At 45.6% G+C, this 16,661-nt stretch overlaps 1 protein-coding gene and 1 non-coding gene across 2 annotated transcripts in view; both read left to right on the top strand.

Moving 5' to 3' along the window:
* LOC124022256 (E3 ubiquitin-protein ligase DTX4-like) overlaps nt 1-1,842 on the top strand; it is a 53,671-nt gene extending 51,829 nt beyond the window's left edge. Inside the window, exon 8 of the mRNA XM_046337195.1 lies at nt 195-1,842. Within this exon, the coding sequence (XP_046193151.1) occupies nt 195-416 (222 nt within the window). The 3' untranslated portion in view covers nt 417-1,842. The remainder of the gene's footprint in view (nt 1-194) is intronic.
* Nucleotides 1,843-4,119: 2,277 nt separating this feature from the next.
* Nucleotides 4,120-4,191, top strand: trnae-cuc. Its single transcript has one exon. It is a non-coding gene; the product is annotated as a tRNA-Glu (tRNA).
* Nucleotides 4,192-16,661: the final 12,470 nt, after the last annotated feature.

Raw genomic sequence — 16,661 nt, 5'->3', positions numbered from 1 at the left:
CTCTCCCTCCACCTTCTCTCCCTCAACCTTCTCTCCCTCCACCTTCTCTCCCTCCACCTTCTCTCCCTCTCTCCCTCCACCTTCTCTCCCTCTACCTTCTCTCCCTCTACCTTCTCTCCCTCTACCTTCTCTCCCTTTACCTCCTCTCCCTCCACTTCCTCTCCCTCCATATCCTCGCTCTCTCTCTCCCCCAGGTACTCAGACTCCTGCTGACCGCGTGGGACCGGCGCCTGGTCTTCTCGGTGGGCACGTCCAGCACCACAGGCGAGTTGGACACGGTCATCTGGAACGAGGTGCACCACAAGACGGAATTTGGCTCCAACCTCACGGGCCACGGCTACCCCGACCCTAGCCATCTAGACAACGTCCTGGATGAACTGAAAGCACAGGGCATCACCGAGGAAGAGGAGCAATGATAGGAGGAAGAGGAGGAGACAGGACGATTAATTAATTCAGACTCTACCAGCACTTAAATAGGGTGGCGGTTTGGTGTAGAGGGGAAAGGTCCAATTACACTTTGGAAGATTCTCTGAAGATGCTGATTGATTGGAGGGTCCTAGAGGTTTGGGAAATCACACAAGCACACAGCGGAGTGTTAGGGTGTTTGTTTGAGTGATGGCACAGGAGCGAGGGAACGAGAGAGAGAAATAGGCTCAGGCTTTGTTTAGATTTGACTGTGGTCAAAATGATGACTACACAGGTATAGTTAGATACTAGCTAAATAAATTACAAAGAGTTGAGAGGTGGTACCAAGTTATCTACTAACTAATTTACACTACTAAAAGAGAGCGAGGGAGAGAGAGAGAGAGGGGGAGAGAGAGAAAAGGATAGAAGAGATCAAGAGACTGAGGGAGAGAAAGGACAAAGATTGAGAGATGTGAAAGGGAGGGGAAGGGTATTAAGAAAGGAGGAAGAGAATAGAGCGAGCAAACGAGAGAGAAGATGGCAAGAGAATGTAGCTAGTATTAAATAGGAGTAGGGTAAATTAACTTAGAAATGGTACTACTTTAGCAGAGACACAGGAAGAGAGAGAGAAAGAAAAGAGGGGGAGAGAGACAGACAGACAGACAGACAGACAGACAGACAGACAGACAGACAGACAGACAGACAGACAGACAGACAGACGTGCCTATAGTAACCACCTGCTTGAGTTTGATTATCAAGTGGCTTGTGCCCATTGACTGTTTATGTGTAGTCAGACGCCACCTAGTGGCCACTCTACTGAAAATACATTCAAAAGACTGAATGTTTTTTTATTTTACTAGGCAAGTCAGTTAAGAACAAATTCTTATTTTCAATGACAGCCTAGGAACAGTGGGTTAAATGCCTGTTCAGGGGCAGAATGACAGATTTGTACCTTGTCAGCTCGGGGATTTGAACATGCAACCTTTCAGTTACTAGGCCAACGCTCTAACCACTAAGCTACGCTGCAACACGACATGATGAGCAAAACAAACAAATCACACATTTGTTTTTATAATGATACTCCGCTTATATTTGTATAATGAATGCATTGTCGTTATTGTCTTCATGTAACATCATTCCATGTGTCATACCTCTTTACATATATTTCAAAATGGTATTTTATACTCTGAATGATTTGAAGTCGTGGATGTTGTATGCTATGATACGATACGATGACAGTTAGCCCAGAAGATATATATGGTAATACCCATAAAACAACCATGATGGGTCCTGGGAATGACTTTCTTCCCTTCCCTTCCAATTCAGATAGTTGTTGATTCTGAACCGATGTCTTGCTGTTTGTACTGTATGTACCTGTTGTATGCATGGAAAGGGGGACATGTCAATAAATCGAGTGCTGCTTACTTTTATAAAGGAGACGAGCATTTGAGATTCCCTGGGAAGACGCACTTGAGAATTGGGCCATGATATGAGCCGCCAATGTTTGAAACCAGGTGAGAAGACACCAGGAAGCCAGAACTTAAAGATTGGACAGGTTGTGGTGTGTTGGTGGGTGAGGAGGGAGTCCGAGAAGGAACATAATAGCCTGTGAAGAAGAAGAGTTTTATCATTGCATTAATGACCAGACTAAAACCAATAAATACCTCACTATTAAACAAACAACATCCGTAGCATATCCACACTGTAACAGATATACAAAATGTCTGCCTCCATTTCATTGGCTGGAATGACTTCAATGCAACTGATTGGGTGGGCAGTGTAATGACATTCTTGTGTAGAATGTCGTTAGAAGGCGTCTACCTCCTGCCGGCAAACAGTGTCTTTGGTCTTGTTCCTTATGGAGAACCTGTCCATCACCAGCCACTACACCTGTCCGGTCTCAGTTGGGTCTATGAAGGACCTATTTATAAGGATGGTGTGTGTGTGAGCTCATGCATATAACGTATGCATGCCTTTATACATGACATGTGTTTTAATGTGTACTGTTTGTACATCTACATGTTTTGAGGTATGATTCTGTTACTAAACAGCACACTTGCTCTGTTTTACCCCGTTAATATCATGATCCGCCTTTCTGTTCTTTCTTTCTTTTAAATTGTCTGTTAACACTTTATTATTATGATTTAAATTTAAAAAGTTAACAGTTGTCTTGATCAAATGGTATATACAGCTCTTTCTCATTTTGTACATAGGCGTTGTTAGTGTCTGTTTGTCATTTTTTGGGTCAAATCTTTCTTACGGTTGAGTTGACAACAGATAGTACTTTTCTGTTATCCACGGTGTACACAAGGTCTGTATACTAAAAGTGTATTTTCATTGTGAAAAGGAATTTGAAGGTAGACTTTTTCTGACTATAATGTAATGTACTTTTACACCAAGCCACTACGGGTGGCCTTCCCTCCTCCTGGAGGCCTACCGCAGGTGGAGGCTTTTGTTCCAGCTCTGCTTTACCGTCACCTGACGACTTCATTCAGCTTCTCTATCGATCCACAGGGCAGCGATGGGCAACTTCAGTCCTCTGGGGGCCATCCCTCGCAAACACAGCTGATTAAGCTAATTGCGATGTAAACTGAAGATGGATTATTTGTGGTTTATTGGACTGTGTTAGCTGGGGCTAGGAGTTTGGGAAATGCTGGTCTAGGCCCAACCCATCTCAATCTACTAACATTCTGCTCATCGGGGAACCTTGATTAGCGGAGTCAGGTGTGGTATAGCAGGGCTGGAACAAAAGCCTGCACCCCCAGCCTTTCAGGGGGAGGCTGTGGCTAGCTAAAGTAGCTGACATTAGTTCCAGAGAGCCTACTATTGTAAATAGTTGCCAAAAACAACTGACTGGTTATATATGAGCTCCAACAATTATGTAGATACAAAATACTTTTGTCTACTACATTTTGTGGTAACATCTAACAATGGAACTTGTGATGGATCAGTTGAATTGCTCTACCACAATAATCCAGTGAGCATGCGCGTCCCCTATTACCTATTGCTGGATTTACACTCCCATTCCACCAGGAACAGTCTATTGAGCATTACATATAGTGAAGTAAAAAAAAACTAACAATATTTTAGTGTTTTTTTTCTATTTTATTAAGATCCCCAATATCAATTGATTTTAAATTTAGATCAGATCAGGCAAAAGCCTGGCTAGCTCAGTCGGTAGAGCATGAGACTCTAGTTTTGCTGCTGGAATTATTACCAGTGTTCTTTGCGTTAGATATACAAAGGATAAAGAATGACGTACACTAATCTGGATATTGATAGTGCTTCTTCAAACAGTGAGTACTGCATATCAATGATGATATTGATGACTCATAAAATAGCAGTACTTTTGTGCCCTATAGCAACACTTTGTTTGTACTAGTCAATATGCCCAGCCAGTCCAGAAACAACCCATAGCACCATATCAACCCATTAAAATAGTGGTAGTCAAAGTTGGGGTCGTGACCCCAGTGGGGTGGGATGGGGCCGCAATAAATTATTGGGGAAAAAATTGGGGTTCCAAGAAATTCTAGCAGCAGAAATGAGTCGGTCCCCCCTGGAAACTTTTGAATAAAACTGATTTAAAATAACCCCTAGCGCCAGAACTACTCTTTTGCTACATGTTTACTTGTACAACCTGTCACAATGAATATAGAAGGTTATCGCACATATGTACCAGCTCAGAATGGGAACCGATTTGTACTCTAGTACCCTTCCCTGGTGGTCTAGTGGTTAGGATTCGGCGCTCTCACCGCCGCGGCCCGGGTTCGATTCCCGGTCAGGGAACTACTCTTTTGCTACATGTTTACTTGTGCAATCTGTCACAATGAATATAGAAGGTTATCGCACATATGTACCAGCTCACACTGGGAACCAATTTCCACTGTTGTACCCTTCCCTGGTGGTCTAGTGGTTAGGATTTGCCGCTCTCAGCGGCCCGGGTTCGATTCCCGGTCAGGGAACTACTCTTTTGCTACATGTTTACTTGTGCAAACTGTCACAATGAAAAAAGGTTATCGCACATATGTACCAGCTCACACTGGGAACCGATTTCCATTGTAGTACCCTTCCCTGGTGGTTCGACTCCCAGTTCGACTCCCAATTTACACTGTAGTACCCTTCCCTAGTGGTTAGGACTCGGCGCTCTCACCGCCACGGCCCGGGTTCGATTCCCGGTCAGGGAACTACTCTTTTGCTACATGTTTACTTGTACAACCTGTCACAATGAATATAGAAGGTTATCGCACATATGTACCAGCTCACACTGAGAACCGATTTGCACTGTATTATCCTTCCCTGGTGGTCTAGTGGTTAGGATTCGGTGCTCTCACCCCTGTGGCCCGGGTTCGATTCCCGGTCAGGGAAATAGTCTATGCTCCTTGTTTACTTGTGCAACCTGTCACTATGAATTTAGTAGGTTGTCGCACATATTTTTTTCTTTTGGAAAAGTTTTATTTTCACAATTGCTTTTAAAAAAACAGCTCATACATTCATTTAATAATTTATACACATAAAAACGGCAACAAGGCATAAAACACAGCATTTGAATTTACATTTAAATTTGTTAAAAGTACGTGTTGTTAAAACCAATGACAACAACTATGAATAAAAGTACTTTCTTTGTAAAAAAAAATCTGTAAAAGCCATTTAAAATGTGTATGAAATGATTCAACAAAGATAAAACATTTTTAAGACGTTAGAAACATGTTAAAAAGTCACTTTGTTAAAAGGCTGTCTTCAATCGCTTGTACAGGAGCGGGGTGAGTCCTTATCAAACTCGCCTCATCCTGCTCTCCCGAATAGACCATCGTCCCGTCCTTTGGGGCCCAGAGGAGATCCCTCCCCTAGGCGCATCGCCCTAGGCGCCGCAGCGCTGTCAGGCCGTGGCCGCCGGGACCTAGGGTGTTGTGGGGGACCCTTCGCCTGGGGTCGAGGCCCCCTTCCGTTCGTACCACCCCAGGGCTTCCGTGGCTACCATGGCCACTGCCTGGGGGGGTGGTCTCTACGCTTTTTGCTACCAGCAGGTTACGGGAGGACCACAGTGCTTCCTTCAGACACGTGAGGGTGGGCCAGAACTTGGTGAAGGCCTTCGGTGGAATGGGCCTTCGGCCCACCCCGTACAGCACGAGCTGAGGTGTTAGGTCCTCCCCTGCTGGCAGACACGAGGTGATCAGGGGGCCTGCTTCCTTCCACAGGTCCCTGGCGGCTCTGCACTCCCAGAGCATGTGCCTCACCGACTCTTCTTGGCTGCAGCCCGGTCGGGGGCACGCGGATGTCCTCGCCATGCCCCGTGAGTGCATAACGGCCCTGACCGGGAGGATCTCGTGGGCGACCATCCAGGACAGGTCCCGATGCCGATTCAGGAGAGCAGGATGGGCCACGTTGCGCCAGACCGTTGTAGCGAGCCCGCGCACTGGACATACTGGTTCCCGCTCCTGCACAAGAGAGAGAAGAGAGCGGTGTTTAGTTAAAACCGTGACTGCTTCATTTTCCAGTTTGAAATGTCTTAAAAATTTCTGGAGCTGGAAGTAGTGGGTGGGGAGCAGGAAAGAGACTGGGGCTCGCAGGTCGACTGGGATCAGCCTCAGTGTCCTGAGGTAAGATCCCAGCCAGAACCGTGCGAGGGCCTGTGTCTTGTTATTGACCGGGGAGGTGGCAAGAGTCAGATGTAATGCTGTGTAGCGGCTGCCCAGGAACAAGTAGAGGTCAGGCAAGCCTTTCCCCCCCTTGGACCTGGGCCTCTTGACCACCTCCCTCCTCAGCCTCTCCCACTTGCTTCCCCACAGAAAGTAGAAGAGCATCCGCTCCAGGGCTAAAATACTCCTTCGGGGGGGGGGATAAAAACAGAACTGATTAGTAAAAGCACAGGTAAAATCACAGCTTTGATGATTAAAACCTTGCCCTCAAAAGTCAACTGTCGTAGTCCCCAAAAACCCAGTCTCTGTCTTACTGTCCCGAGGATCCCACTCCAGTTCCCACACTGGGAACCGATTTGCACTGTTGTACCCTTCCCTGGTGGTCTAGTGGTTAGGATTCGGCGCTCTCACCGCCACGTCCAGGTTTTGATTCCCGGTCAGGGAACTACTCTTTTGCTACATGTTTACTTGTACAACCTGTCACAATGAATATAGAAGGTTATTGCACATATGTAGCAGCTCACACTGAGAACCGATTTTCACTGTAGTACCCTTCCCTGGTGGTCTAGTTGTTGGGATTCGGTGCTCTCACCGCCGCGGCCTGGGTTCGATTCCCGGTAAGGGAAATAGTCTATTCTCCTTGTTTACTTGTGCAACCTGTTACTATGAATTTAGTAGGTTGTCGCACATATGTACCACTTCAAATTGCAAACCGATTTGCCCTGCAGTGTCCTTCCCAGGTGTTCTAGTGGTGCACCAGACCCTCCTGCAGCAAAGCACCCCCACAACATGATGGTGTTCTTCGGCTTGAAAGCCTCCCCCTTTTCCCTCCAAACATAACAATGGTCATTATGGCCAAACAGTTCGATTTTTGTTTCATCAGACCAGAGGACATTTCTCCAATAACTAGGATCTTTGTCCCCAAACTGTAGTATGGCTTTTTATGGCGGTTTTGGAGCAGTAGCTTCTTCCTTGCTGAGCGGCCTCTCGGGGTATGTCGATATAGGACTCGTTTGCCTGTGGATATAGACCATTTTGTACCTGTTTCCTCCAGCATCTTCACAAGGTCCTTTGCTGTTGTTCTGGGATGGATTTGCACTTTTCGACCCAAAGTACGTTCATCTCTAGGAGAGAGAACGCGTCTCCTTCCTGAGCGGTATGACGCCTGCCTCTTACCATGGTGTTTATACTTGCGTACTATTGTTTCTACAGATGAGCAAGGTACCTTCAGGCGTTTGGAAATTGCTCCCAAGGAGGAACCAGACTTGTGGAGGTCTACATTTTTTTTCTGAGGTCTTGCCTGATTTCCTTTGCTTTTCCCATGGAGTCAAGCAAATAGGCACTGAGTTTGAAGGTAGGCCTTGAAATACATCTACAGGTACACCTCCAATTGACTCAAAGGATGTCAATTAGCCTATCAGAAGCTTCTAAAGCCATGACATCATTTTCGGGAATTTTACAAACTGTTTAAAGGCACAGCCAACTTAGTGTATGTAAACTTCTGGCCCACTGAATTTGTGATACAGTGAATTATAAGTGAAATAATCCCTCTGTAAACAATTGTTCGAAAAATTACTTGTGTCATGCACAAAGTAGATGTCCTAACCGACTGCCAAAACTATCGTTTGTTAGCAAGAAATGTGTGGAGGGGTTGACAAACAGGTTTTAATGACTCCAGCCTAAGTGGATGGAAACTTACGACTTCAACTATATGTACCATTTCAAACTGGGAAATGAATTGCACTGTAGTACCCTTCCCTGGTGGTCTAGTGGTTAGGATTCGATTCCCGGTCAGGGAACTGCTCTTTTGCTACATGTTTACGTGTGCAACCTGTCACAATGAATGTAGACGGTTATCGCACATATGTACCAGCTCACACTGGGAACCGATTTTTACTCTGTAGTACCCTTCCCTGGTTGTCTAGTGGTTAGGATTCGGCGCTCTCACCGCTGCAGCCCGGGTTCGATTCCCGGTCAGGGAACTATTCTTTTGCTACATGTTTACTTGTACAACCTGTCACAATGAATATAGAAGGTTATCGCACATATGTACCAGCTCACACTTGGAACCGATTTGCACTGTACTACCCTTCCCTGGTGGTCTAGTGGTTAGGATTTGGCGCTCTCACCGCCGCGGCCTGGGTTCGATTCCCGGTCAGGGAAATAGTCTATGCTCCTTGTTTACTTGTGCAACCTGTCACTATGAATTTAGTAGGTTGTAGCACATATGTACCACTTCAAATTGCAAACCGATTTACCCTGCAGTGTCCTTCCAAGGTGTTCTAGTGGTGCACCAGACCCTCCTGCAGCAAAGCACCCCCACAACATGATGGTGTTCTTCGGCTTGAAAGCCTCCCCCTTTTCCCTCCAAACATAACAATGGTCATTATGGCCAAACAGTTTGATTTTTGTTTCATCAGACCAGAGGACATTTCTCCAAAAACTAGGATCTTTGTCCACAAACTGTAGTATGGCTTTTTTATGCCGGTTTTGGAGCAGTAGCTTCTTCCTTGCTGAGCGGCCTCTTGGGGTATGTCGATATAGGACTCGTTTGCCTGTGGATATAGACCATTTTGTACGTGTTTCCTCCAGCATCTTCACAAGGTCCTTTGCTATTGTTCTGGGATGGATTTGCACTTTTCGACCCAAAGTACGTTCATCTCTAGGAGAGAGAACGCGTCTCCTTCCTGAGCGGTATGACGCCTGCGTGGTCCCATGGTGTTTATACTTGCGTACTATTGTTTCTACAGATGAGCGAGGTACCTTCAGGCGTTTGGAAATTGCTCCCAAGGAGGAACCAGACTTGTGGAGGTCTACATTTTTTTCTGAGGTCTTGGCTGATTTCCTTTGCTTTTCACATGGAGTCAAGCAAAGAGGCACTGAGTTTGAAGGTAGGCCTTGAAATACATCTACAGGTACACCTCCAATTGACTCAAAGGATGTCAATTAGCCTATCAGAAGCTTCTAAAGCCAAGACATCATTTTCGGGAATTTTACAAACTGTTTAAAGGCACAGCCAACTTTGTGTATGTAAACTTCTGGCCCACTGAATTTGTGATACAGTGAATTATAAGTGAAATAATCCCTCTGTAAACAATTGTTGGAAAAATGATTTGTGTCATGCACAAAGTAGATGTCCTAACCGACTGCCAAAACTATCGTTTGTTAGCAAGAAATGTGGGGAGAGGGTTGACAAACAGGTTTTAATGACTCCAGCCTAAGTGGATGGAAACTTACGACTTCAACTATATGTACCATTTCAAACTGGGAAATGAATTGCACTGTAGTATCCTTCCCTGGTGGTCTAGTGGTTAGGATTCGATTCCCGGTCAGTGAACTGCTCTTTTGCTACATGTTTACGTTTGCAACCTGTCACAATGAATATAGAAGGTTATCACACATATGTACCAGCTCACACTGGGAACCGATTTGCACTGCAGTGTCCTTCCCAGGTGTTCTAGTGGTGCACCAGACACTCCTGCAGCAAAGCACCCACACAACATGATGGTGTTCTGAGCGGCCTCTCGGGGTATGTCGATATAGGACTCGTTTGCCTGTGGATATAGACCATTTTGTACCTGTTTCCTCCAGCATCTTCACAAGGTCCTTTGCTGTTGTTCTGGGATGGATTTGCACTTTTCGACCCAAAGTTTTAATGACTCCAGCCTAAGTGGATGGAAACTTACGACTTCAACTATATGTACCATTTCAAACTGGGAAACGAATTGCACTGTAGTATCCTTCCCTGGTGGTCTAGTGGTTAGGATTCGATTCCCGGTCAGTGAACTGCTCTTTTGCTACATGTTTACGTGTGCAACCTGTCACAATGAATATAGAAGGTTATCGCACATATGTACCAGCTCACACTGGGAAACGAATTGCACTGTAGTACCCTTCCCTGGTGGTCTAGTGGTTAGGATTCGGTGCTCTCACCGCCGCGGCCCAGGTTCGACTCCCGATTTCCACTGTAGTACCCTTTCCTGGTGGTTCGACTCCCAGTTCGACTCCCGATTTGCACTGTAGTACCCTTCCCTGGTGGTCTAGTGGTTAGGATTCGGCGCTCTCACCGCCTCGGCCCGGGTTCGATTCCCGGTCAGGGAACTACTCTATTGCTACATGTTTACTTGTACAACCTGTCACAATGAATATAGAAGGTTATCGCACATATGTACCAGCTCACACTGGGAACCGATTTGCACTGTAGTACCCTTCCCTGGTGGTCTAGTGGTTAGGATTCGGCGCAAAAACTAGGTTATTGCAAAAACTAGGATCTTTGTCCCCAAACTGTAGTATGGCTTTTTTATGGCGGTTTTGGAGCAGTAGCTTCTTCCTTGCTGAGCGGCCTCTCGGGGTATGTCGATATAGGACTCGTTTGCCTGTGGATATAGACCATTTTGTACCTGTTTCCTCCAGCATCTTCACAAGGTCCTTTGCTGTTGTTCTGGGATGGATTTGCACTTTTCGACCCAAAGTATGTTCATCTCTAGGAGAGAGAACGCGTCTCCTTCCTGAGCGGTATGACGCCTGCGTGGTCCCATGGTGTTTATACTTGCGTACTATTGTTTCTACAGATGAGCGAGGTACCTTCAGGCGTTTGGAAATTGCTCCCAAGGAGGAACCAGACTTGTGGAGGTCTACATTTTTTTCTGAGGTCTTGCCTGATTTCCTTTGCTTTTCCCATGGAGTCAAGCAAAGAGGCACTGAGTTTGAAGGTAGGCCTTGAAATACATCTACAGGTACACCTCCAATTGACTCAAAGGATGTCAATTAGCCTATCAGTAGCTTCTAAAGCCATGACATGATTTTCGGGAATTTTACAAACTGTTTAAGGGCACAGCCAACTTTGTGTATGTAAACTTCTGGCCCACTGAATTTGTGATACAGTGAATTATAAGTGAAATAATCCCTCTGTAAACAATTGTTGGAAAAATGACTTGTGTCATGCACAAAGTAGATGTCCTAACCGACTGCCAAAACTATCGTTTGTTAGCAAGAAATGTGCGGAGGGGTTGACAAACCGGTTTTAATGACTCCAGCCTAAGTGGATGGAAACTTACGACTTCAACTATATGTACCATTTCAAAATGGGAAACGAATTGCACTGTATTATCCTTCCCTGGTGGTCTAGTGGTTAGGATTCGGCGCTCTCACCGCTGCGGCCCGGGTTCGATGCACGGTCAGGGAAATAGTCTATGCTCCTTGTTTACTTGTGCAACCTGTCACAATGAATATAGAAGGTTATCGCACATATGTACCAGCTCACACTGGGAACCGATTTGCACTGCAGTGTCCTTCCCAGGTGTTCTAGTGGTGCACCAGACCCTCCTGCAGCAAAGCACCCCCACAACATGATGGTGTTCTTCGGCTTGAAAGCCTCCCCCTTTTCCCTCCAAACATAACAATGGTCATTATGGCCAAACAGTTCGATTTTTGTTTCATCAGACCAGAGGACATTTCTCCAAAAACTAGGATCTTTGTCCCCAAACTGTAGTATGGCTTTTTTATGGCGGTTTTGGAGCAGTAGCTTCTTCCTTGCTGAGCGGCCTCTCGGGGTATGTCAATATAGGACTCGTTTGCCTGTGGATATAGACCATTTTGTACCTGTTTCCTCCAGCATCTTCACAAGGTCATTTGCTGTTGTTCTGGGATGGATTTGCACTTTTCGACCCAAAGTACGTTCATCTCTAGGAGAGAGAACGCGTCTCCTTCCTGAGCGGTATGACGCCTGTGTCATACCATGGTGTTTATACTTGCGTACTATTGTTTCTACAGATGAGCGAGGTACCTTCAGGCGTTTGGAAATTGCTCCCAAGGAGGAACCAGACTTGTGGAGGTCTACATTTTTTTTCTGAGGTCTTGCCTGATTTCCTTTGCTTTTCCCATGGAGTCAAGCAAAGAGGCACTGAGTTTGAAGGTAGGCCCTGAAATACATCTACAGGTACACCTCCAATTGACTCAAAGGATGTCAATTAGCCTATCAGAAGCTTCTAAAGCCATGACATCATTTTCGGGAATTTTACAAACTGTTTAAAGGCACAGCCAACTTAGTGTATGTAAACTTCTGGCCCACTGAATTTGTGATACAGTGAATTATAAGTGAAATAATCCCTCTGTAAACAATTGTTCGAAAAATTACTTGTGTCATGCACAAAGTAGATGTCCTAACCGACTGCCAAAACTATCGTTTGTTAGCAAGAAATGTGTGGAGGGGTTGACAAACAGGTTTTAATGACTCCAGCCTAAGTGGATGGAAACTTACGACTTCAACTATATGTACCATTTGAAACTGGGAAATGAATTGCACTGTAGTACCCTTCCCTGGTGGTCTAGTGGTTAGGATTCGATTCCCGGTCAGGGAACTGCTCTTTTGCTACATGTTTACGTGTGCAACCTGTCACAATGAATGTAGACGGTTATCGCACATATGTACCAGCTCACACTGGGAACCGATTTTTACTCTGTAGTACCCTTCCCTGGTTGTCTAGTGGTTAGGATTCGGCGCTCTCACCGCTGCAGCCCGGGTTCGATTCCCGGTCAGGGAACTATTCTTTTGCTACATGTTTACTTGTACAACCTGTCACAATGAATATAGAAGGTTATCGCACATATGTACCAGCTCACACTTGGAACCGATTTGCACTGTACTACCCTTCCCTGGTGGTCTAGTGGTTAGGATTTGGCGCTCTCACCGCCGCGGCCTGGGTTCGATTCCCGGTCAGGGAAATAGTCTATGCTCCTTGTTTACTTGTGCAACCTGTCACTATGAATTTAGTAGGTTGTAGCACATATGTACCACTTCAAATTGCAAACCGATTTACCCTGCAGTGTCCTTCCAAGGTGTTCTAGTGGTGCACCAGACCCTCCTGCAGCAAAGCACCCCCACAACATGATGGTGTTCTTCGGCTTGAAAGCCTCCCCCTTTTCCCTCCAAACATAACAATGGTCATTATGGCCAAACAGTTTGATTTTTGTTTCATCAGACCAGAGGACATTTCTCCAAAAACTAGGATCTTTGTCCACAAACTGTAGTATGGCTTTTTTATGCCGGTTTTGGAGCAGTAGCTTCTTCCTTGCTGAGCGGCCTCTTGGGGTATGTCGATATAGGACTCGTTTGCCTGTGGATATAGACCATTTTGTACGTGTTTCCTCCAGCATCTTCACAAGGTCCTTTGCTATTGTTCTGGGATGGATTTGCACTTTTCGACCCAAAGTACGTTCATCTCTAGGAGAGAGAACGCGTCTCCTTCCTGAGCGGTATGACGCCTGCGTGGTCCCATGGTGTTTATACTTGCGTACTATTGTTTCTACAGATGAGCGAGGTACCTTCAGGCGTTTGGAAATTGCTCCCAAGGAGGAACCAGACTTGTGGAGGTCTACATTTTTTTCTGAGGTCTTGGCTGATTTCCTTTGCTTTTCACATGGAGTCAAGCAAAGAGGCACTGAGTTTGAAGGTAGGCCTTGAAATACATCTACAGGTACACCTCCAATTGACTCAAAGGATGTCAATTAGCCTATCAGAAGCTTCTAAAGCCAAGACATCATTTTCGGGAATTTTACAAACTGTTTAAAGGCACAGCCAACTTTGTGTATGTAAACTTCTGGCCCACTGAATTTGTGATACAGTGAATTATAAGTGAAATAATCCCTCTGTAAACAATTGTTGGAAAAATGATTTGTGTCATGCACAAAGTAGATGTCCTAACCGACTGCCAAAACTATCGTTTGTTAGCAAGAAATGTGGGGAGGGGTTGACAAACAGGTTTTAATGACTCCAGCCTAAGTGGATGGAAACTTACGACTTCAACTATATGTACCATTTCAAACTGGGAAATGAATTGCACTGTAGTATCCTTCCCTGGTGGTCTAGTGGTTAGGATTCGATTCCCGGTCAGTGAACTGCTCTTTTGCTACATGTTTACGTTTGCAACCTGTCACAATGAATATAGAAGGTTATCACACATATGTACCAGCTCACACTGGGAACCGATTTGCACTGCAGTGTCCTTCCCAGGTGTTCTAGTGGTGCACCAGACACTCCTGCAGCAAAGCACCCACACAACATGATGGTGTTCTGAGCGGCCTCTCGGGGTATGTCGATATAGGACTCGTTTGCCTGTGGATATAGACCATTTTGTACCTGTTTCCTCCAGCATCTTCACAAGGTCCTTTGCTGTTGTTCTGGGATGGATTTGCACTTTTCGACCCAAAGTTTTAATGACTCCAGCCTAAGTGGATGGAAACTTACGACTTCAACTATATGTACCATTTCAAACTGGGAAACGAATTGCACTGTAGTATCCTTCCCTGGTGGTCTAGTGGTTAGGATTCGATTCCCGGTCAGTGAACTGCTCTTTTGCTACATGTTTACGTGTGCAACCTGTCACAATGAATATAGAAGGTTATCGCACATATGTACCAGCTCACACTGGGAAACGAATTGCACTGTAGTACCCTTCCCTGGTGGTCTAGTGGTTAGGATTCGGTGCTCTCACCGCCGCGGCCCAGGTTCGACTCCCGATTTCCACTGTAGTACCCTTTCCTGGTGGTTCGACTCCCAGTTCGACTCCCGATTTGCACTGTAGTACCCTTCCCTGGTGGTCTAGTGGTTAGGATTCGGCGCTCTCACCGCCTCGGCCCGGGTTCGATTCCCGGTCAGGGAACTACTCTATTGCTACATGTTTACTTGTACAACCTGTCACAATGAATATAGAAGGTTATCGCACATATGTACCAGCTCACACTGGGAACCGATTTGCACTGTAGTACCCTTCCCTGGTGGTCTAGTGGTTAGGATTCGGCGCAAAAACTAGGTTATTGCAAAAACTAGGATCTTTGTCCCCAAACTGTAGTATGGCTTTTTTATGGCGGATTTGGAGCAGTAGCTTCTTCCTTGCTGAGCGGCCTCTCGGGGTATGTCGATATAGGACTCGTTTGCCTGTGGATATAGACCATTTTGTACCTGTTTCCTCCAGCATCTTCACAAGGTCCTTTGCTGTTGTTCTGGGATGGATTTGCACTTTTCGACCCAAAGTATGTTCATCTCTAGGAGAGAGAACGCGTCTCCTTCCTGAGCGGTATGACGCCTGCGTGGTCCCATGGTGTTTATACTTGCGTACTATTGTTTCTACAGATGAGCGAGGTACCTTCAGGCGTTTGGAAATTGCTCCCAAGGAGGAACCAGACTTGTGGAGGTCTACATTTTTTCTGAGGTCTTGCCTGATTTCCTTTGCTTTTCCCATGGAGTCAAGCAAAGAGGCACTGAGTTTGAAGGTAGGCCTTGAAATACATCTACAGGTACACCTCCAATTGACTCAAAGGATGTCAATTAGCCTATCAGTAGCTTCTAAAGCCATGACATGATTTTCGGGAATTTTACAAACTGTTTAAGGGCACAGCCAACTTTGTGTATGTAAACTTCTGGCCCACTGAATTTGTGATACAGTGAATTATAAGTGAAATAATCCCTCTGTAAACAATTGTTGGAAAAATGACTTGTGTCATGCACAAAGTAGATGTCCTAACCGACTGCCAAAACTATCGTTTGTTAGCAAGAAATGTGCGGAGGGGTTGACAAACCGGTTTTAATGACTCCAGCCTAAGTGGATGGAAACTTACGACTTCAACTATATGTACCATTTCAAAATGGGAAACGAATTGCACTGTATTATCCTTCCCTGGTGGTCTAGTGGTTAGGATTCGGGCGCTCTCACCGCTGCGGCCCGGGTTCGATGCACGGTCAGGGAAATAGTCTATGCTCCTTGTTTACTTGTGCAACCTGTCACAATGAATATAGAAGGTTATCGCACATATGTACCAGCTCACACTGGGAACCGATTTGCACTGCAGTGTCCTTCCCAGGTGTTCTAGTGGTGCACCAGACCCTCCTGCAGCAAAGCACCCCCACAACATGATGGTGTTCTTCGGCTTGAAAGCCTCCCCCTTTTCCCTCCAAACATAACAATGGTCATTATGGCCAAACAGTTCGATTTTTGTTTCATCAGACCAGAGGACATTTCTCCAAAAACTAGGATCTTTGTCCCCAAACTGTAGTATGGCTTTTTTATGGCGGTTTTGGAGCAGTAGCTTCTTCCTTGCTGAGCGGCCTCTCGGGGTATGTCAATATAGGACTCGTTTGCCTGTGGATATAGACCATTTTGTACCTGTTTCCTCCAGCATCTTCACAAGGTCATTTGCTGTTGTTCTGGGATGGATTTGCACTTTTCGACCCAAAGTACGTTCATCTCTAGGAGAGAGAACGCGTCTCCTTCCTGAGCGGTATGACGCCTGTGTCATACCATGGTGTTTATACTTGCGTACTATTGTTTCTACAGATGAGCGAGGTACCTTCAGGCGTTTGGAAATTGCTCCCAAGGAGGAACCAGACTTGTGGAGGTCTACATTTTTTTTCTGAGGTCTTGCCTGATTTCCTTTGCTTTTCCCATGGAGTCAAGCAAAGAGGCACTGAGTTTGAAGGTAGGCCCTGAAATACATCTACAGGTACACCTCCAATTGACTCAAAGGATGTCAATTAGCCTATCAGAAGCTTCTAAAGCCATGACATCATTTTCGGGAATTTTACAAACTGTTTAAAGGCACAGCCAACTCATTGTATGTAAACTT

This window comes from Oncorhynchus gorbuscha, unplaced genomic scaffold, assembly GCF_021184085.1.
Source record: "Oncorhynchus gorbuscha isolate QuinsamMale2020 ecotype Even-year unplaced genomic scaffold, OgorEven_v1.0 Un_scaffold_1313, whole genome shotgun sequence".
Classification (NCBI taxonomy): Eukaryota; Metazoa; Chordata; class Actinopteri; order Salmoniformes; family Salmonidae; genus Oncorhynchus; species Oncorhynchus gorbuscha.
This window is presented reverse-complemented; position numbering and strand designations above follow the sequence as displayed.